Source organism: Onychostoma macrolepis, chromosome 03, assembly GCF_012432095.1.
Source record: "Onychostoma macrolepis isolate SWU-2019 chromosome 03, ASM1243209v1, whole genome shotgun sequence".
Lineage (NCBI taxonomy): Eukaryota > Metazoa > Chordata > Actinopteri > Cypriniformes > Cyprinidae > Onychostoma > Onychostoma macrolepis.
The window spans coordinates 17,578,131-17,600,823 of NC_081157.1; the positions used below are offsets into that span (position 1 = coordinate 17,578,131).

At 36.2% G+C, this 22,693-nt stretch overlaps 2 protein-coding genes and 2 gene segments (V, D, J or C); 2 read left to right on the forward strand and 2 right to left on the reverse strand.

Annotated features, from left to right (window-relative positions):
* Positions 1-11,626, reverse strand: part of LOC131533770 (NACHT, LRR and PYD domains-containing protein 12-like) — a 63,484-nt gene extending 51,858 nt beyond the window's left edge. The window contains exons 1-3 of one of the 2 annotated variants that reach the window (XM_058766258.1): positions 11,541-11,626; positions 3,074-3,339; positions 2,372-2,651 (exon numbers count right to left, since the gene is read on the reverse strand). In XM_058766258.1, the coding sequence (XP_058622241.1) occupies positions 2,372-2,651; positions 3,074-3,236 (443 nt within the window). In that variant the 5' untranslated portion in view covers positions 3,237-3,339; positions 11,541-11,626. Of the gene's footprint in view, positions 1-2,371; positions 2,653-3,073; positions 3,340-11,540 lie in introns of those variants that run through there. The other variant, XM_058766248.1, reaches the window with a different exon arrangement.
* A 4,815-nt stretch (positions 11,627-16,441) lies between these two features.
* Positions 16,442-17,152, forward strand: LOC131533910 (Ig kappa chain V-III region VH). The gene is made up of 2 exons (XM_058766397.1): positions 16,442-16,563; positions 16,648-17,152. Exons 1-2 carry the CDS (start codon positions 16,515-16,517, stop codon positions 16,965-16,967), a joined length of 369 nt encoding a protein of 122 aa, XP_058622380.1. The 5' UTR covers positions 16,442-16,514; the 3' UTR covers positions 16,968-17,152.
* Positions 17,153-18,037: 885 nt separating this feature from the next.
* LOC131534758 (Ig lambda chain C region-like) lies at positions 18,038-19,927 on the reverse strand (the record flags this gene model as incomplete). The annotated part of the segment is given in 2 exon segments: positions 18,038-18,465; positions 19,891-19,927. Coding segments are annotated over 2 exon segments (357 nt in total), but the record flags the coding sequence as incomplete, so codon positions are not given.
* On the forward strand, positions 19,896-20,835 carry LOC131533913 (immunoglobulin kappa variable 4-1-like). The segment is given in 2 exon segments: positions 19,896-20,450; positions 20,529-20,835. Coding segments are annotated over 2 exon segments (345 nt in total).
* Positions 20,836-22,693: the final 1,858 nt, after the last annotated feature.

Genomic DNA, 22,693 nt, shown 5'->3' on the forward strand with positions numbered 1-22,693 from the left:
TTATTGATGTCACACTGAAGCTGTGTGATTTTCACAGTAGTGCACCCTTTAAGCTCACCTTACAATAATATGAAATCTTTAAAAATTACAGCACTGTAAAACCACAGACCAGCAATTTATAATATTATGGATTTAAAAATACAAGCCAGTAATGCCTGTGACGTAATATATTAGCGAAGCACACAATCTTATATAGCTAGTCAGCTAACTGTGTTCTGTAGCATCTGCACTGTGTTGCTAAAGCTATAGCTTTTGGATCTAACTAAATATTTCCCACATCCAAGTTAAAGGTTATAATATGCAAAAGTCTGAACATTAATCTCTTAATTTTACAGTAAGTAGTGAAACTTACACAAAATAAAGGCTTAAACATCTTAAAAAAATATATATATATACATTTAAGAGGCTCCTCTTTTGGTGAAAGTTTTTAGACAGCTTTCAAAATGGCTGCCAGACAGTGTGAACATATGGATACTCATATCTCAGTGTGCAATGATTTGATTGACTTGAAATTACAGGAGGTATGTAGTAACAAACACTTCAATTGGTCAAGACATCAAGTAGGATAATAAATTATTTTTTCTTTTTATAATCTGAGCTCAAAAATGGAAGTGAGCTTAATAGGTACATTTACCCTAGTTGTCCCTCCCTGCACTGTATTTTGTGTATAGACCCTATTTTTACAATATTTTACACAGTAGGGTTTGATCTATATTATCAGCTCTGCCGGCCTAGAGAAGCAAAATGTAACAATAGGATGGGAAAGTTGTAACAAATGGGAAAATCTGGACATACAGAAGTGCAGATTTGGAACCTAGCTGGAAGCTATGATAATCAATGGAGATACGCTACAAAGATGTCCATGCTTGGCTACCTTTCAAGTTAATGCCTGAAACCAATCAGGATCATGAATCCTGAAGTAGTGATATAAATTGCTGATTGCTGCTGTATGTGATGTGTAAGCAAAGTGACCTACAGTATAAACTCTTTGCTGGGTGTTGAAACTGACTTCTGTTATTAAAACTGAAAATAACATTTTCTTCTGCAATTCTGGATGCAGTTCCCTTGTGTTTTCTGACAAAATAAAGGCTTTATGGTTTAACATTTGAGGGCAAAGTGATGCACAGCCATACATATTAGTATTGTATTTTTTGCAAATTATGGTTATTATTATTACATGCAAATTTTTTACTTCACAGTACAATAAGGAGTGGTTCATGTTGTTGTTGTTGTTGTCTTATTTGTTTGTTTTCCCCCTTACCTGGGGCCTGTACCATGATGGTAGATGAACAAATTCAGAGTTACAGGATTAGTTTCGAGTTGACAAAACCAAACCACTCCAATCCGACTTTGTTGGTACCATGATGCTGAACATCAACTTTCTTTGTCAACTCAGGCTTTGTGGAGTTTGTGGAGCATGTGCGCATGAATGTGTGACATCACTGGCAAAACAGCCAATCACGAGCCTTGGCTAAAGGTTAAAGGTTTGGCTAAAGGTTAAGAGATTGAAGAATATGATTAATTTAAATGCATTTACAATGAAAAAAGTACTTGTTCATGAAAGAGGACAAATAAAAGTATCTTGCTTTATCAGTGCAGTCACAAGTGAAACTTGTTAAATTAGTTTATATATTTGGAAATATTCAGCGATAAAGACTTGAACATGTAAGGTCACATGTAGTCATTTTTAAAGCATCTATTGATTCTACAACTTATTTATATTACACAGGATCTGTATTTATTAACATTCATTTAAAATAAATGATTTATAATAACTGTTAAACTAAAATTGTTTGTGTAATGGATTAATAATAATATATAAATCATATAATTATATAAATCAGTATAATTTGACTGGTTTTGTACTAGTGTACTAGTGACCTTAATTTGGAGCAAGATAAACTGGGGGAGTGACTTTTTTGTGTCAGACATGTGTCACTTTGCTCACATCTGATTGGTCCAATTTCAGTTTAAGATCTCTAACTCAGAACATAACCTTCCCCCGGAGCAGGTTAGCTGTGGAGTGTAAGTTACTATGGCAATGAATGCAGCTAAAAGCCAAGCCACTTTCATGGTACCTAAAACCCAGGATTGGTGCAAACTAAACTGAAACTTACCTGGCTAGCCAGCTAATCCGGCTTCATGGTACAGGCCCATTATCACTTGCCTGATTGTTCTTTCTCCTTTAACTGAAGTAAGATTCTTAGCATAGTTTTCATTTCAGTGATCATGCATTGCAGGTGTGTACGTTTAAATAGTTAAATTACTCTACTGAGGAATCTTTATTATTATTAAAAAATTCAATAAAAATAACCGCAGTGAGAGAACCATCATGTAAATAAAAAAATACATCTAAATTCATGATACTCACACAAGGTCAAAAGTCACAGCAGGTCCATCACTGAGATAAGGGGGCTGATGCATGGAGTGGTTACTCTTCATAGACACGCAGCTGAATCCTGGAGACGCTGCTCTCTGAGCGTCAAAATCACTGAGATAAGGGGGCTGATGCATGGAGTGGTTACTCTTCATAGACACGCAGCTGAATCCTGGAGACGCTGCTCTCTGAGCGTCAAAATCACTGAGATAAGGGGGCTGATGCATGGAGTGGTTACTCTTCATAGACACGCAGCTGAATCCTGGAGACGTTGCTCTCGGGCGTCAAAATCACTGAGATAAGGGGCTGATGCATGGGTGGTTACTCTTCATAGACACGCAGCTGAATCCTGGAGACGCTGCTCTCTGAGTGTCAAAATCACTGAGATAAGGGGGCTGATGCATGGAGTGGTTACTCTTCATAGACACGCAGCTGAATCCTGGAGACGCTGCTCTCTGAGCGTCAAAATCACTGAGATAAGGGGGCTGATGCATGGAGTGGTTACTCTTCATAGACACGCAGCTGAATCCTGGAGACGCTGCTCTGAGCGTCAAAATCACTGAGATAAGGGGCTGATGCATGGGTGGTTACTCTTCATAGACACGCAGCTGAATCCTGGAGACGTTGCTCTCTGAGTGTCAAAATCACTGAGATAAGGGGGCTGATGCATGGAGTGGTTACTCTTCATAGACACGCAGCTGAATCCTGGAGACGCTGCTCTCTGAGCGTCAAAATCACTGAGATAAGGGGGCTGATGCATGGAGTGGTTACTCTTCATAGACACACAGCTGAATCCTGGAGACACTGCTTTCTGAGTGTCAACAGGAGCCTCCTCCTCTCTCTCCTCATACAGACTCATTTTATGAGCAGGTTTCTCCTCCTCTCTCTCTCCTCATGCACACTCACTTTACAGGCTATTCTGCTTCTCTTTTTTTTCCTAGATGAGAGACTTGATTTCAGGCCTGTACGTGGAAACAGAGAAAATACACTGAATTTTTAGACAACTGAATTTCAGTAGAAGATGTTGCCCAGAAGTGAGGAGGCACAGTAACTAAAGTGCCTGGATGCCCCGTAGTCGTGGTTTACAGTAATTTCAGAGCAGTTAAGGGCTGTTGTTATGCAAAAAGCACAAAACACAGATGCAGTAACACACTGTTGGCACAGTAATATAGGGACAATGCTAATAATGATCCAACAGAATTACTAAGAGCGGAAATCCTCATCACATCATTTCTTTCAAAATCTAATGTTGAAGGATGCGTCTCACAAGGAATAACAATCAGTATTATAATGCTTGCTTTTCTGAAATGAGACATCTTTGTTGATGTTTGAGACCAACAAATATGCACAGTCTTTGAAATGAGACACATAGTGGGATATGCAGTATCAGCATTTTCAGGACAGCAGCAGCGTCAGGGCAAAAGTGAGGGCAGAGACAGGCCACGTACACATTGTAGGAGTTTCAGGAGTAACAACCACATTTAAATATGAGAGTGAATCCTCTATATTATCAATTTGTGTGTACGGAACAGAACTCGCTCTCAAAATTGTGATGATTGACGTATTATAAGCATAGCAACGTTCTGGCTTCTCACACTTTTGGTATGAGCTCAAAGGAGATACCAAAGATGATCATAACCCATGTCCATCACACATGCATTGATATCTATTTTTTTCTTCTTACTAACATTCTGAAATATTAAAATGAAAAATAAAACAAAATGTAAAAAAAACAGCAACAGAGCTGGGTTTCCATCACCCTGTTTTAATGCGCATTTTGAAGTATTGCATGAGAAATGAGTGATGGAAACGCCAAATTTTGAATAAAAATCCCTTAATTCGCAAAAAGTTTTTACGCTTGCTTGAGGTGGTTTTTGACTTATGCGAAAAAGACTTAATTGGAATAATGCACAAACATCTGTCTCATTCTTGATGAATCGGCCGTTTGAACGAATCGTTTGAATGAACGACTCAATGACTCGCTTAATAAAACCGCTTATCACCTGCATTTGCACTCACTATCGACAAATAGGGATGGGTATCGTTAAGGTATTAACGGTATTACTACTCTTACTGATACTGCTTATCGATCCGGTACTTTAACAATATTCTTATATTCTTTTTGTTATATATATATATATATATATGTATATATATATAAATGAATGAGACAGATTAGGAGCTGGATTAACATTGCTTTATATTCTGAAATGTAAAATAAATATTTAATTAAATTAATATAAAACATCAATTTGTAAATGCACCAGTGTGCAGGCATTTTTAGTGTTTTATATACATAAGATACAGTAAGAACATGAACAAAGAAACAAAGTAAAACAAACCAACAAATACAATAAAACAAATATACAAATTAAATGAAATGAAATAAACAGTGCTTTCATTTTTCCATGAAGGTCTACTAACATTAATGTTCAGGTAAGTAATAGCTACAAAAGAAATCTAAAAGTAATCAAACGTAAAACAAAAAAATTAAAATGTAAAATAACACTGTATAATTTTCACTGTATGTATTGATAGATTAATGCTTATTAAAGCTATAACGTTATTCAGATTAAGAGCTGTGGGTGATTTTCTCTTTGCATTTTGTTATTTAACATTGATGGCCCAAGCACCAGTCTGTCACTTTAAGACAAAATATTGACACACATCGGATTTTCTCCCAACTGATCTCGTCCACTTAAGACATAAACTGTGTTTAAGTGAATACTCGTAGCTGGCCATTTTGACATTTTGTGTGCATTTGATCGTTTGGATGCGCCTGAAGCTCAAAGTGTAATCTGCTTGTCTGTTTTGGAGCGCGGCGCACACACATTTCATCCTGGGGAACAGCGTCTCGCGCTGATTGTGCTTTCAACGTTTTATTATCAAACATGTCCCGCAATGTAGCAGCAGTAAAGACAGCATTTTACAATAATCACCGATTGAGCTGATTCTGACGTTAAGTTTTGGTTAGGGAGGAACGAATGCGCACCGCTGTAAAGGGAAGGAAGTTGTGCTAGAAGAAGCGGCTATAATACTTAGAAGCCAAAATCGAAATAAAAAAAAAATAAACTAAGCTTAATATAACAGCCACAGGCCTAAAGCATAAGCAGATGTTTGAATAGTTAGTTCTCTCTTCTATCATAATTAAACATTTCATGTTGCACGTGCTGAAACTCCTCCGCGTAAGCGCGTTCTCGTTTCTGAATTGCGAAATCAAAAATGTATCATAGACAGATGTTTGAATATTATTGCACATAAAAACAGCTGGCAACTCTGGTGAAATATAATTTGCAAAATAATGTGTATATATAGTAACAATAAATGTATGTGTGTTTTCTTGATTTCTCCAGTACCGACAGCAGAACCGATAACGTCAGAGCTTATCGATACTCCGGTCTTTCATAATTTAGCCCTGAGACCGATTTAATACCGGGTTTCGGTACCCATCCCTATCGACAAACCAATCAAATTTGTTCAAAACTTTTTTTTTTTTTAAATCAGTCCAAACACATTTTAATTTTTATTCAGGAGTTATGTATATACAAAACTATAACTCCCCGGGAGAGTGTCCGCGCAATTTCTTCTTTCAATTCCTCGTTCACATTTTAAAACGAAAGGCTTTTGCTGTGGCAGCACCTAGGCTTTGGAACAGTCTTCCCCTCCACATAAGATCTTTTCCTTCTCTTTCTTTGTTTAAATCTGCTTTGAAAACCCATTTTTATTCTGTATGTTTTAATTCTGTTTGAGGGTGTACAATTTTATTAGTCCCTTTGTTTGTCTTGTCTTGGGTATGCTTTTACCTTGTTTTATATTTGTTGTACAGCACTTTGGTTGCAACTCCTGTTGTTTTAAATGTGATTTATAAATAAATAAACTAAACTAAACTGTTAGTTTCTCCGACAAGTGGATGCAATGAGACCTGTTTTCTGGTTTGGTCAGCTGTCATTCGACATATGCCCCATTTTTTTATCAAAGTAATATTACAGTTCACAGGTAGGGGTCACGATATTTCACAATATATTTCCAAGATAATGCATTTTCTTCTTTTTCTAGCAAGATCTGGCAACACAAACAAGTCAAGACGTACCTCGTTCCCTGTGCTTTCTCGCACTGTGTATACAGAAAACTGACAACAACAAAACATGTTTAAATATGTCATTAACAACTAGTTGTTGGGAGTCAGTTCGACACACGAAATGTACACCATAATATGTGAACAAAGACTCTGTGATGGTGCTGGATGAAACCAAATTTAATGGCTCCATGTAAACTGAAGTCTTGAGGTAAACTGTACCCAACGGAAAATGCAAGCATTTCAGTCCACACAGCACCACCCCATACGGTTTTACCGCTAAAGCTGTAGGAATAAAAACAACAACAACAACGTGTGACAGTAAAACAGGCTACTATGAAGGGGGCCCTTGGGTTTGCTATAGCCAGGGCCCTATGTATTCTTAATCCAGGCCTGTTTGTGAGTTTATGGTACATATGGTACATACAAATCTGGGTACTGCTTCCGGGCACTGCTCCTGTGGCGACTGGCAGAGCTGCGTGTGTGCTTCATTGCTGAATGTTAATGAGTTTGTTAAGTGGTTTTTGATTTATTTTATTTTATTATTATAATTTTAGTGTTAGTAGTGTTTGAAGTTTATCTAAAACGAAGATGATAAGTCTGTGGAAGATTGTGTTATTGCTGCTGTTGATCAATTGGGGAAATGTGATCTCAGTTTGGGCACATGGCGGAGTCCTGGCGGAGAGCGTGCCAGTGATGACCAGGGAGTTCTTGTTGGGTTTGCGTTCGAACACCGTTCCTGTTGATCCCGCTTGGAATATTCCTGGAGAATTAATTCGGCCTTCTGCGAATTCTCGAGGCCTAAAGAGGAAAGTAAGGAGGAAACGCGGGAGTCGAGGTGGAGTTCGACGCAGACTAAAGAGGGCTCAAAGATTCACTCCGTTGCCTGGAATACTTTTAGGCAATGTATGCTCGCTTCGACACAAACTGGATGAATTACAAGCCAATGTGAGTTTCATGCACGAATACAGAAACATGCAAATAATGGCATTCACTGAAACTTGGTTGGATGATTCAGTTGCTGATAGCACCTTACGGATTGAGGGTTTTGGAACACCTATCAGGCTGGACCGAGATAAAGATGCAACGGGGAAAGAACGCGGAGGAGGTGTGTGTGTTTATATTAAGGAAAGCTGGTGTAATACAGCAATAGTACGATATAAGATTTGTAATTCAGATATTGAACTTATTGCGGTTTCGGTACGCCCATTCTACCTTCCTCGTGAATTCCCTCAGCTGTTTTTTGTAGTAGTATATATTAATCCATGTGCCAAGACTGATATAGCATTTGAAACTGTCAAAAATGTCCTGGATAAACTGGATAATATTTCCCCAGATGCACCGACATTTATTTTAAGGGGTGATTTTAATCACTGTATCATGGACAAATATTTAAAGGGATATTATCAATATGTTACATGTGCTACTCGTTCTGATAAAGTTTTGGATAGATGTTATGGCCCAATCCCGGGAGCCTGTAGGTCCTTGTCACTACCACCTCTTGGTTCATCTGATCATAATATAATCATGTTGTCTTCTGTGTATGTTCCTATTGTTAAGCAAGTGAAGAAAGAAGAACGATATGTTCGGGAATGGACACCTTCTAATATTGAAGTTTTAAAGGGTTGTTTCGCACCGATTGGAATATGTTTTTGAACACATGAACAGGTGCTCACAGTTTCTAATTATATCACTTTCTGTGTTGATTCTGTTATACCTACAAAAAAGATCGCCTTGCATCCCAATAATAAACCTTGGGTTACGAAGGAGTTAAAAAGTATATTGAATATGAAGAAGAGAGTATTTCTCTCAGGAACTAATGAGGAGAAAAAACAGATAAACAGGGAAGTTAAAAGGGCAATAAAAATTGCTAAAAGTAATTATAAAAATAAGATTGAGGGTGTGTTTATGCAAGGTAATCTTAAAGCTGCCTGGAAAGGAATTAAGAGTATGGCTGAAGTTAGCACTTGGGTATCAAATCATCAACAAAGGCCTATGGAGAATTATGATACTAATTTTCTTTTATCTAACAAGTATAATGAATTTTTTTCTCGTTTTAATACATCAGCTACAGATGATGAGATGGCGCTTTTTATAGATAATATTAGTAAGATGACTCTTGTTAAAGATAATACTAGCTATTTTAATAATTTTAAATTGAATCCATTTGATATATTGAAGCAGTTGAAGGCTACACGGCTTAATAAGGCCCCAGGCCCAGATGGTATATGTGGTAGAACACTGAGTCACTATGCGGAACAGCTTAGTGGAGTCTTCCACTTACTTTTTCAATCCTCCCTGGATTTAGGGTTGGTACCTGATTTGTGGAAAAGCTCAATTATTGTACCTATACCAAAAAAAGCAAAGCCAGAATTGTTGAATGATTACCGTCCTGTTGCCTTGACTTCTTTGGTCATGAAGGTTTTCGAAAAAGAGATAAAAAAAGTATGCGATGACATTTGTTGGACCACTTTTAGATCCGTTGCAGTTTGCATATCACGCTGGAAGAGGCGTAGAGGATGCAAAACTGTTTTTGTTGAATGCTCTTGGTCGACATCTGGAAACTTTTCGTCTGCATTTAATTCTCTGCAACCTACTATTCTAGGGCAAAAGCTTATTAGTCAGTTTAATTTTAACCATGGTTTAGTTTTATGGATTAGGAATTTTTTAACAGATAGGAAACAAAATGTTAGAGTTAATGGTGTCTTATCAGACACGTTAAAGATCTCTATAGGTTCACCACAAGGCTGTGTACTTTCTCCTGTTTTTTTTATTTTATATACAAATGATTGTCAGAGCTTGTACAATAACAGTTATTTGGTAAAGTATGCAGACGATACTGTGCTTCGGTCTTTGCTGTCGTGTCCAGATCAGGAATATGGACTGGTTTTGGATGATTTTATTCTATGGTGTAATAGGATGAAATTGGATTTGAATGTGTCAAAAACAAAAGAGATGATTGTTAATTTTAGTAGGAAAACACTTGCACTTCAAAGGGTGGTCATTAATGATACACAGGTCCATGTAGTGGAAGAATACAAGTACTTAGGAACGATTTTTGATAATAGGCTGAAGTTTGATCAAAACACAGATGCAATTATTAAAAAGTCCTATCAGAGATTGTATGTGTTGAGGAAGCTGAATTCTTTCAATGTACAGAGAGTCATTCTCAGGACTTTCTACAATTCATTTGTTGAAAGTGTCCTGTCCTTTTCCTTTATTTGTTGGTTTTCCTTACTGTCTATAAAGAACAAAAATCGTTTGCAAATTATTGTTAATGTGTGTTCCGCACACACACTTTGAATGTTTATTTTAAGTGGATGCCTCTTGGGAGACGTCTAAGGTCAATTAGATGTTCCACAAATCGGTACAAATTTACTTTTGTGCCTGAAGCAATACGTTTATGTAACAAACTTAGCTGATTTAAATTAATTGAATGTATTTTTTTTATTATTATTATTTATTTATTTATTTTTTTTATGTACTTGCTGTTTTGTGTTGTTATTTGAGTATTGTGTGATAAGTGTTGGATATGTGAAGCACCACGGAAGTTTGAATTAATTGCCCAAAGGGGATTAATAAAGTTCTAAACTAAAACTAAATCGACTGACTCTTGAGTGCTCATAATTTTATTTTAGCCTATTATTATAATTATTATTCAAACTTTAATTTTTCAAAGTTGAGATATTAATCATATTAATCTCATTTTCAGGGATGACATGGAGTTCTTTCTGAAGGAATGCTAAAACAAAATTAGCTTATAAAGGGGAAACAAACACTAAAAGTCAAGTGATAAAATGGCACTATGTTACCTGATTAAACCGCGCAGCGCAAAATAACAGCTGGACCACACCGTCACCGGACCGGTGTCTCCCTCGTGACTGTAGCTCGACACTTTCGCCGCTCTATTGAAGTGATAATAAGCAGCGCTTGCCCATTTGAATTTTTGAGTTTACTAATACTATGCAGTTAACTCTGGATTCAAGAATTAGCTTTTCATTAGGGCAACTACAAAGGAGAATTTAATAGTACTAATATGGATTAAGTAATTAAGAGGCTGCAATATAATGGAATATTAATATTGTTAAATACATTTTAAGTATTCAAAAATACCATTCGTATTCGTCCATTATTTATTAATAAATAATTTATTTATTCCGATTGCCCTAACCCCAGCAAGACATTTATGGGGGATGGTGGGCCAGATGGGCTGAATTTTAGCACCAGTCCAGCCCTGATGATTCTCCTCTTCTAGGGCCAGAAAGAAGACCTTCTAATAATAAAACTATTTAAAATAAACTCCTTAAGGGAGCTGTATATGCTCAAAAGTTGTTGCTGCTTCTGGAAACCTGTTTGCTTTGACTTCATATTTAGTGTTAATGTATTTATTCTTTTGTAGCCTGGAATATTTAGTGGCATTGTATCTCTGTGTGTTGGAGATTTGATTTAAAAAAAAAAAAAAAAAAAACTATTACTCCTGTGGTAGAAAACGTTGTGACACCAAGATACGCTACTATGAAGGGGGGCTCTTGGGTTTGCTATAGCCCCGGAGCCCTATGTGTTCTTAAGGACTGGTGTGATATGCTCAGATTTTCTAATTCTAGTCAGAAGAAACCTTTTGCATATAAATAAATATTAATTTCATAAGACAGATCTACAGAACACAAAAATGTGTTTATTTTCGCTGCAATAGGTTAGTGCAATTCCACAGATTGAACAGCGGCCCACCGAGAAAACTCCCGGTGCTCAGACGGCCAGTCCGTCCCTGGTTACGGTCATTTTTTTTTTTTTTTGTCAGATCCAACCTAAGCGCTCAAAATCTTCACGCGCCACTCACATATTTTCCATTAAAGTACATTATGGACACCTCTTGGTCATTTTTAACAGTGAACTTTTCGCGGCTGGTTTGCGAGTTTACCCTGGACGCCCTGCGCTTCTCTTCCGCCTTTTATAGTTTCCACCCTGATAGCAGCTCTTTAGAGAGAAGCGAACAACGCTCGAGTTCGACATAACATCTGTTTGTTTAGACGCAAAAGGTCCTCACACAGTAACCGATATTATAGCTTTGAAACGTTTTAACAAACTTACCGTAACATGTGAAGACAGTTAGATTTCATCCTCCGCAATAGCGTCTCTGATACGATCATTTTCTGTTTCACTTTAAGGACTTCCGCTAAAAACGTGATGACGTTGTGTCACGTGCTATTTGCTATTGCATGCTGCACTGGAGTATTATGTCTATGGAGTAAACAGCCAATAGGTACCAGCACAAATTATCAGCTTGTTATTGACACAAATATAGAAATATAATTTTTGCACCCCTCCAATAGAGAATTGCCCTCAAAAGAGAGATCATGAGATAATTTTTATGATCCATACTATATTATTATTATTATTATTATTGAAGACATTTATTATTACACTTCTGGACAGGTATTTTAATGTCCTTATTGCCTCCTCCAGAGCCTTCATTATTTCAGTGATGGAAACCGGACTTGTGCTGATTTCTCTCTCCAACCGATTTGCTTTTTTATTCAATAAATGAGCTACAAATTCAGGGCCTCCATGTAAGTAGTGGCTAATATTCTCAGACATTTTCTTTTCACAGCTGCTTTTCCTTCAGTTGAAAGTTCAGGGGTCTTCTTGACCATGACATTCAGTTCTCCCTTTGTCTTGGGAAAATGTCCGATCAAACACCATGAAGGTCTGAGCTCCGTACATTACAGCCGTGATCACATGTGTTACAGTTTTCTGCTCAAACACCTGAAGGTAGGTGATCTGGCCCAGCGGGGTCATAGTAAGCTGTTTGAATCTGGAGGTTTCTTTGTAATACATTGTTACTCTGCACTGCTGGCTTGATTGATGATTTGGTGTCACACAGATACTTGTCAGATCCTGCATGAAGCTGGCTTTCAGGGAAGCACTTACATCCAGGAGACTGGACTTACTAGAGAGAGAGTCAGAGCTACTGAACTTCAAATCTGTCAGGAGCTGTGGACGAGCGTCCAAACCTTATTCCACAGACTAACACCTCAAATGAGAAATAGCTTTCAACTCTTTATGAGGAAATGCTGTTAGGAGTAAATGTGCAAACGTTAGACCCACTGTGATCTAATATTTCCCTGTGGATATTTCCGATGACTAACAATGGAATATTATTGTGCAGCAGTGTTTAGACCAGATCTATTTATCGTGGCTACATATAATAAACACTGATAGATCTAAAGATCCAATTTATGGATGAATGCAGCTGCTGCAGAATATATTCCAAAGTTACAAAATAGTATTACTGAATAATAAATGAACACATATCTGTGTATGCAGCAGAATTAATTGCCATGATGTTAGCACTTCAGTGGGTTGAAGATGTAAAACAAGAGCAGATGTAATATGTACTGACTCTTATGCAGCACTATCAAGCCTTGCAAGAGGAAGACATTAAATGTGAGATTCTTGCAACTTTTTAAGAATAATTAATGCAAGCTTAATAATGTTTCTGTGGGTTCCTGCTCATATGGGAGTGGAGGCTAATGAAATTGTTCATAAGTGAGCAAAGCAAGCTGTGAAACACAGAGATAGTTGTACACGTGTGGAGCTGTGAAATTAAGGGCAGACATCTGTATAGCATGCAGCAACAAACAGGCAATGACAGAAAAGTTTTTAACAGGAAGGAGGATTCAATTACTCGAAGAGGGCATTCTGGAGTAAATTATTCATTGTATAAAATATGAAAACCTGAAACATGACCGTGTAATTATTGTGAGCAAACAGAAACAATAGAGCATGTGCTAATAAAATGTTTTTAAAAAGGAAAGAATATAACTTATGTAATTAAAAGACATAGGTGAAAAAAACAACAACATTTAATTTTCAAAATAAAAATAGTGCAATATTGTCACCTTCCTATTAATGCTTCACACTTCAGTCCAGTTGGTGGCGGCACTGCAGCAGAAGTTGGCTGCCAACTGCCATAAAATATAAAACTGAGAGAAAGGAGGAGGAAGACGACAAAGAAGAAGAAACAATGCATGCAGATTTCCGTAGTGAATTTATTTTTCTGTAGTCATGGTTTACACAAGTTTTTTTTTTTTTTTTTTTCCTTAAATGAAATTAATAATTTTATTCAGCATGGGTGTATTAAATTGATCAAAAGTTAACCTACAGTCAGGACTTTTACAAAAAGTTATATTTCAAATAAATGTTATTCATTTGAGTTTTCTGTTCATCAAAGAATACTGAGAAAAGAAAAAAAAAGATTTCTGAATTAGAATGATTTCTGAAGGATCATGTGAGACTGAAGACTGTGGAGTAATGATGCTGAAAATTCAACTTGGTATCACAGAAATAAATGACATTTTAAAAGATATTACAATATAAACCGGTATTTTAAATTGTAATACAACATTAGTCTTCTTACGGTTTTATCAAAAAATGTAGACCTGGTGAGCATAGAAAAATATTATTTAAAAAACAGTAAAAAGTATATATGCAAATTATAATTTCTTTCTTTTTTCACTTTGATTTTAGGGTGAAAATCATTTGCAAGCAAAAATTTCCAATAATTATAATAAATAAATTCTATGTATATAGGAGAGAACACAGAGAAAGCTCATCGTTTACACACAGATATATAACAGTAAAGTGCAGGAGCAGCAGGTGCATCCTGTGTGCGGAAGAAAATCTCCACGGCTCACTGCAATTCTGGAGAAACGTCAGCTCCATCTCATGAACTTCAGAAGCTGTTCAAGAGTTTTACTGAAATAAAGAAAGTGAGTCATCTGCACAGAGCTGAACTATTTATTAGCACTGAATCAAATAAACTCCAAAGTCAATCCAGAAGTGTGGCCTGAAACTCAGATTTGCGTTTGTGGAGGAGACTCTGTTCGTCTCAGTATAGTGCCTGTGTCTCCAGTGCTGCATGTTCAAACCACAAGAGATTTGTTTACAAGAATTAAGATTTACTACTGAAACCACAGAATCTGTGCTATAATGTTCTTCAGCTTCATCACAAATAAGTGCTATAGCATCATTTGCAACATGACTAAAGACTTCTTTGCTCAGAAGAGTTACTAAAATATTGTACAGTGAGGTAAAACAGTCCCTCTACTGCTGTCATGAAAATACAACTATAGGTTTTATGTAGCATTTTAAACCTAAATTTGACGCTCAATAAAATACATATCCCCCGGTTTCACAGAAAAGGCTTAAGCTTAGTCCTAGACTAAAATGTTAGTCTGAGCTGTTTCAACTAAAATAAACTTGCACTGACTGATCTTAAAATATATCAGTGCCTTTGTTTTGTCTCAAGATGCATCCCAGTAATGTTACAGTAATGTTACTAATTACTTAAATGTCCTAGTTGAACTATGGCCTAATCCTGGCTTAGTCTAAGCCCTGTCTGTGAAACCGTGCCATAATGTAGCAAAATGTAAACCAGTTTTAAACCATCCTTTATGCAAAATGGAAGTACTTGTGTGTCTTTCTAACATCAACAGATGAGGATACAACTGTAACATGAAACAACGTGCATTTGGGTGCAACCTAAGCAATGACGTACAATGACAAGTCCACAAGACGAAGGGAAGGCCATAAATATGTTAACTGGAACGCAATTTAACACAGTGATATTAAAAGATCAAACTCAGCATACACCTGAGTGATGATGCATGATATATGCACTTAAGTAGGTACGTTTACATGTACACTTTTTTGTCATTCCGATTAAAATCATTACGATTGAAAGATTCGATGAACTGTTTACATGAGACGTTATCTAATCCGATATGGTGTTTACATGTGCCTGTGCTTTCGATTTTATGCTAATAGCCTACAATGACAACAAAAACAAGTCACCAGAGGAAAAAACGCCCATATTTACGTTAATATTTTTAATATCTGTTTGCACTTGCTTAGAATAAACGGTTAATATTTGAATCCCTTGCGTTCATTCGAGCGCTCAGTCATATGGCCAGAACGCGATCATAGAAATCATATGTCCCTCTGTAATGCAGCTCTGAGATTAATTGTACTCTGATACTACAAAGTTGTACTGTACTTAAATGGAACAAATACACGATTTCTTACGAAGAGTTGCTGAACAATGAATCAAAGGAGCATTGCTTTATCACAATCGTGTTTCGTACAACATTCATGGCGTGAGCACGTATAAATTCAAGCAGATCGGAAATTATGAATCTGTCATCTATACAAATACAAATGACAAAGGCAACTTTTGGTTAAGTTGTTTATTTTCATTGAGCTACTTTCACTATCATCACTGTGTTGTTTCTAAGCTGAAAAGCAGAAAATTGCGCTTCATTTCAGATCTGTTTTTCACTCCGGACATGAGAGCAGATAGTCCGTCACACAGCAAGCGTTCTCCTTTCTAATGTGTTTTTAACTGTATAATGGAAATTTTAACTTTATACCTCCACTATTACCCAGTCTCTACTGTAGTGTCGGTGTCCCCGAATCACAGAATGTACCGTTGCCGACATCATCACGTTCACGTTCTGACGACCCGACCTCTGGACGTGATGACGTAGACGCAAAGTAATCGGTTTAAAGTGTTTACATGGCAGGATTTTAATTTTGTTCGGTTTATAGAAAGGTTTATCCCACCCCTCTCAAACCGATTACAATTTCATTCGGTTTGGGCATTTATATTCCGATTGAGGTGTTTATATGGAGCATTTTCATTCGGATTGGACTTTTAAACCGATTACAATGCTCCATGTAAACGCACCTAGTGACAGATTTTTTTTTAAAATGGTATAGTTATTTATTACTGTGATATTTCAAAAGCCACTGAGTTTGATTGCTCATAAAAATAAGATACTGTATGTTTGTATACATTCCTAATAGTGCTGGATGTTGTTTATGAGTTATTGCTCTTAAATTTGACTTTAAATGTATTGCTCTTAAATTTGACTGCTCTAATTACACTGAACATTTACATATACAGCAGCACTTTGCATTGGCAGCACATGCTTCAGTGATTTGTAAGTGTTTATAGGCCCGTAGTTTAACACAGATCAGAATCATCATCATCACAGAACAACAATGACTTTCATCATCATTTTTATCTCAATGCTTGCTGTATTTTATCAGGGTTTGTATAATTAGACTAGATCTCTATTGCATAAACTAACATGTGTCATACTTCGGTATTTCATGGTATATGTGACTCTTTTAGAGTGCCGAGGACAGGTCGTCATCATCACTCAGACACCGTTAATAACAGTAGCCCAACCAGGACAAGAAGTACGACTAAACTGCAAAGCCAACAGGCCGGTGCATCTTAATGACCACATGACTTGGTACTTCAGGGAACATGGAGGAGCTACTAAACTACTCATATACCGTGCCACAAATCGATTCACTGGAGTTCCTTCTAGATTTACAGGAAGTGGACATGGAGCGGACTTCACTCTGACCATCAGTGGAGTCCAGCCTGAAGATGCAGGACATTACTTCTGTCAGAGTGACCACACTGGTGCAATAGTCACACGGTGATAAAGAGCTGTACAAAAACCTCCGTCACACTACACTGCATTGATACAGCTGAGAGACACTGCAGCTGCTCACACACACACACACACACACACAAAACATTCCTCCTCCTAGAAAACATCTTCCCAGCTGAAGACAAGCATTCAGATCATTTCAAAGACAACAGAAGTGATTATGAAATTACATACATGTTCCAAGCCTGTATGAGTTTCTTTCTTCTTTTGAGCACAAAAGAAGATATTTTGAAGAATGAACCAAAGAGTTTCTGTTCCCCATTGACTTACAATTTAAGTTGACTTAAAATATCTTTTTGTATTTAGCAGAAAAAAGAAAATCATACAGGTTTGGAACGACATCCTACTCGTATCGTCAACGATTCATCTGTTCAAAAAATCATTTAATTTATTTTTATTTTTTAATTTAGTCTTTGTAAGCTTTATCACAATCCAGTTGTGTGACTCCTTCCTGATGTCTCTTTGATACATGTTCTCTTAAATTTTATCAGTTTTTTTATGTGCTTTTTTATTCATGCATTTTTTAAATTTTAACTTTTTTATTTCAGTTTTAGTATTATTAATTTTAATACTTCAAATTAAATTCATTTTAAATTTTTTTAAAATGTATTTTTAGTTTAGTTTTTTAAATGTAATATTCATATTTTAAGTTTTTTCATCTAATTTTAATAGTTTATTTTAATTCAGCTTTGTTTCAATTACAGAAAACCATTTGAAAATGGAAAACTACTAGTTCTGGCAACACTGTTTCGAGACGACACTCTCGTTTTATAATCGACTCTGCAGGTGTTGTCGTGCTTCACTAAGAGAAGCTTATTTGAGTATCTGACATAACATACTTTAGGAAAGTTGATATTTCATACAATGTGACATTCTCAAGTCTTCCTCAAACATTTTTTTTTCAGCATTTCAAATTCTTTTATAACTACTGAATTATAGTTCATTCAGATGTCATAACCACCCCATGTTGTTTGAGAGGCCACATGATATAAGTAGAATATTTAATGGAATATTTGTACATTTAAACATTTATTTGTCACAGCAAGACCAAGAAGAGAATCAAAGATAAAGGCTTTTATTTCAGATAAATGAGAAAAATCACTGCATGCTCTTGTATGAATTAAATCAGAGAATCAGAAGTGAGACGAGCAGAAGGCTGCAGCAGATCTACTGTGAGCACTGATCTCTGGTCAGTTGTTGAGTGACGGCAGGCTGGCCGCTGCGTGTGGCCTCACAGCTCACTGAGACGCTCTCCATCCACTGCTGCTCAGAGAGAGTCAGGCTGCTGCTCCAGCTGTACAGACCGTCCTTCTGCAGGAGCCCAGCGCTGCTGTCCTGAGACCTGCTGCTGCTGCCGTCCACCGTCCAGCTCAAGCTCCAGTCTGACTGGAAGCCCCCGCTGGCCACACACACCAGTGTCGCTGTGCTCTTTGATGAAATCTCTGCACTGGACGGGGGCAGGACACTCAGTTTAGGAGGAGTGAGGCCTGAGAAAAGAGCAGAGCAGCGGGACAACAGAGAGCTATCTTAACAGACATCTCAACACATTTTATTATACATGAATGTGACAGACAATATTCTACCATCTGTTTAGACAAAGCAATATATGATGAAAATTTTTCAAGACTAATTAAATTTAATGATATTGACAGATGTTTAATAACATATTTGGGAAACCATGGAGTTAGTTACTATAAGCAACTGCATAACTGCTTGGATTTTATAAATTTTTCAATGAACTCAATACAACCACACTAACACACATCCAGAAAAGGGTCAATAATGAAGGTAGATGCTATTGAAAAGTTACTCTGTTCTCCGCCTTTGTGAAAAAGAAGTGCACTTAAATGTGTTGAATCTGCATATGAAGTGCACTTAAAATCTTAAAAAGAATATTTAAAAAAATAACTATGCTTGCAGATATTGTAGTATTAATGAAATAAAAGGCTACTTTAAGTGTACTTTAAAGAGAGAGTACATTTTCATGATTGTTTCCTAATAATGTCAAATTATATGTTTTACTTAAAGTACATTTTAAAGCATTATGCTTTAATAATCTTCTGTCATACTTTAAATAAGTGCATTTCTTTTGATGTGTTGACATACTAACGTAACATATTTGATAATAATTTTAACTATTTAAACTTACTAAAGTGCATTTCATCATTACAAATGTTCAATTCAAAATATATTGAAATATTCAGAAGTTTCAATAGAAATGACAGTATATTTTAGTTTACTATAATATAAGTAATTACGAAATTGATATAGATGTACTTTTCACCTGCTTAAGTGGGTCAGTAGTCTGCTGTTCAAAATTGCATTTAACATAAATTTAAACTATAATAGTTTTTTTTAAATAACATGCAATTAAGTGTCCCAAAACATTACATTCACTTCACACTTTAGTGTATTATTTTAAAGTGCATTATTTCCATAATAAGTACTCTATGTAACTCTGTACTGAACTGTACTCCTTCCAGCGAAGAGTAAAATACATTTCATAAATGTCAAGTTGGCAAGTTTAAATGATAAATTTGTACACAAATCCATTCAAATATCTTTTGGCCGATATATCAGTTTGATATATTAGTATGTTGCCTTTGATATTGTTGCTATATCCCACATATTATGACAAAATGATCTAATAGCATGTCAGTTAGTAAAGACTTTTATAGTTTTGTAACTATAACTTTTGTAATTGCTTATATAACTGTAACTTTTATGGTAATTTTTAAGTTTGTAGTTTGACTCTCAAATATAAACCTACTGAGAAATATTTACTGTAAGCATATTAAATATACAAGTTTTATTTCTCCCAATACATACTAAAACATTCAAATTGTAATGTCATAAATTATAGCAATATGATTATATTGTATTGTATTAAAAGGATTTGTATATTTACTTACTGCCAACATCCAGTCTGGAGCCGCTGCCGAAAGTCCATCACAGTGATACAAACTAATAGAGCAGCTGCACAAAAGCCTCTGCACGCTTCAGCAGCTGCGCTGTTCACTGCATCTACACAAAAACTGTTTTACTTCTACTTGCTATTTTCTTCAAATACCAGTAAAATTAGAAATTACATTTTTAAAAATGTTTAATTTCACACTTAAACATTCTAAACTCCAGCTGATTCACTGATGGTAAACTACTCAATGTTAATGAAATATCATCAGCATGTCCTAGCAAACTCTTGAGAAATATCAGCTGATCCTGATAGGAAGTCTTCGTATTTGTGAAAAACAAAACAAAACAAAACAAAACATTTGATAACAGTTTAATCTGAATTTATTTTAAAATTCAAAAGTGACACAGATGTGACATTTTGTCTGCGCCATCCCTCTGTTTAAGACTGACTGTCATCGATCAGGACTGAAAACAGCAGCTCTCGTCTGTTCTCTCTCGATCCTAGCAAAGATGACTGCAAACGCTCTGATGTTCTGCTCTCTACTGCTTTCTCTTCCTGGTGAGATTAAAGCTGAATATTCAGTGTTTTAATCATTTTTCTCATGTGTCATCTGTTTGACTGTAACAATGATGGCAGGTTGTTCAGCTGAGAGTCCATCAGTGGATTCGGTGTCTGTGGGAAGCAGAGTCACTCTCAACTGCAGGTCCAGCAGTGCTAGTTTTACATCCAGTTTAGCCTGGTATCATCAGAAACCCAGCCAAACACACAAACTCCTGTTCTATAGTGTTGGTAGCAAAGTGTCTGGAGTTTCTGAGAGATTCACTGATGGGAGATCAGGAACAAACTTCATGCTTAATATCAGAAATGTCCAGTCTGAAGACGCAGGAGATTATTACTGTCAACAGTATTATGAGCTACCACGAACACAGTGATACAGAGCCGTACAAAAAACCCCTTCAGTGAAAGAGGAACTACTGATTTAGACACACACTGCACACATATTACACTGTGACTGGAACCTGTTTTAAAAACTCTGAACAGTTCATATCGCACAGCAAGATATTTGATTGTTTTTCACTAATAGTTAAGGTTTAGATTTGGCTTTGGGATACTGATCATAGACCTACACTAGCAAGTATAGCTTTATCCTGGAGTTTAAAACAATAGCAGGCAGTGGATTGAAAAAGATGATTCCAGATTGTTTATTTGCAATCTGAAGTCATACCAAATATATGGTCAATTATCTTGGATGCATGAAAGCAGAGCAGCTGGGACTAAAGCAAACTCAAAAAGACTCATAATTTAATTCATGGTTTTGTCCCTTTGGATGTGCTACTGAAACTTAAAAACCACAAAACAATTATAGCCTTTCAAAAAGTTTCAATCTTAAAATTTTTTTTTTATTGACATTCAATGCCACTTTAATGCTAGCTTCAGATCACCATATTTCACATCACCACATTTATATTTTTCAGATTTACATTTTTACTTTAAATTATTGGTATAACATTTATAATATTAGTGTTTCACTTTGCCTTTACAGGAAGAATTTTATTGTTCAGTCCATGTACAGCTATATAGTACTGTGCAAGTATCATTTCCCATCCTTCTGACAACATTAAAATTACATTTGCTGTAAGTATTGATAAAAACCCTTCACTAATTTCAAAAGTAAATTGACAAGATACAACTGGATTTAATAACTAAAATTAGATATGATTCATAACTCATAAACACAGAATATAATTTCATGCTCAAGTAAGCACTGAGAACCAAACTTGTACTGGAAAATGCAAAGCGCTGTCTTTGTCCCTCAGGGATTGATCTTACGATAGCTTCTCAAATGCATGCTGACATTGCTGGGAAGTCCAAGTCTGATCAGCTCCTCTTGAAGCTGAAAATATGTGAGCTTTATGACAAATCATGTGCTGATATCTCTTCCAGTCAGATCAAATAATCAACATTAACATTCAGTTTAAAAGTATAAAGTATTTCCATATTTTTATTTTGACAATGCATTGTTTTTTTGGATGTTATGGAGTGTAATTTAAGGGGCAATTTAACAAAGTTAAGGGGTTATGTTAGGGGTAATTTAACAAATTATGTACAAATGTATCCTTTTATTGAAAAATAAACAACATTTCATCAAACTTTGATAATTGCCTTAATCTTTTAAACAACTGAGATTATTGTAATTAGCATTTTATTAAAATCACCAGTCAATTTCTTCCTTTTTTAATCCAGGAAAGGTGTGATTTTGATGCACAAATTTGTTTTTATTGTCTCTTATAACAAAAATATTTTATTTAAACCAAATAAAATGCAGATCCTGTTGTATACAATGCTGAAAAAAAAGCTTTTTAAAACGGTTCCATTATTACCCATTAGCAGATTTTGATTAATATCTAGAAAGAAGTCAAAAAACTTTGTACTGTCACGATCCTGCTGGATCCAGTGAAACGAGGAGACGAGGGTTAACCAAAACGTAGATTTATTTATAACTCAGGAGACACGGAACATCCAGACAGACAATTTGACATTTATCAGCTGACATGGAGACAGGGAAACACAGGGCTTATAAACAGAAGGAAATCAAACGAGGAGAACTGTAACAGGTGGGGAACAAATCAAACACGGCTGGAGACTAATAAACTAATAATCTAAGGAACAGGAACAAACCAAATATGGGCACGAGAGGAGGGGAAACACAAGACAGGACTGACATTACTCCCCCCTCTCGGAAGGTGCGTCCCGCGCCTAGCAACATCCACGGGGAGGGGGGGTGGGCGCTCTGGAGGCCT

What these genes read in the sequence shown, in the direction of transcription:
- LOC131533910 (XM_058766397.1), top strand. Translation starts at nt 16,515, where the DNA reads ATGACTTTCATCATCATTTTTATCTCAATGCTTGCTGTATTTTATCAG. An exon ending in GCTTGCTGTATTTTATCAGG is followed by an intron (nt 16,564 to 16,647) that starts GTTTGTATAATT and finishes TGACTCTTTTAG; the next exon opens with AGTGCCGAGGACAGGTCGTC.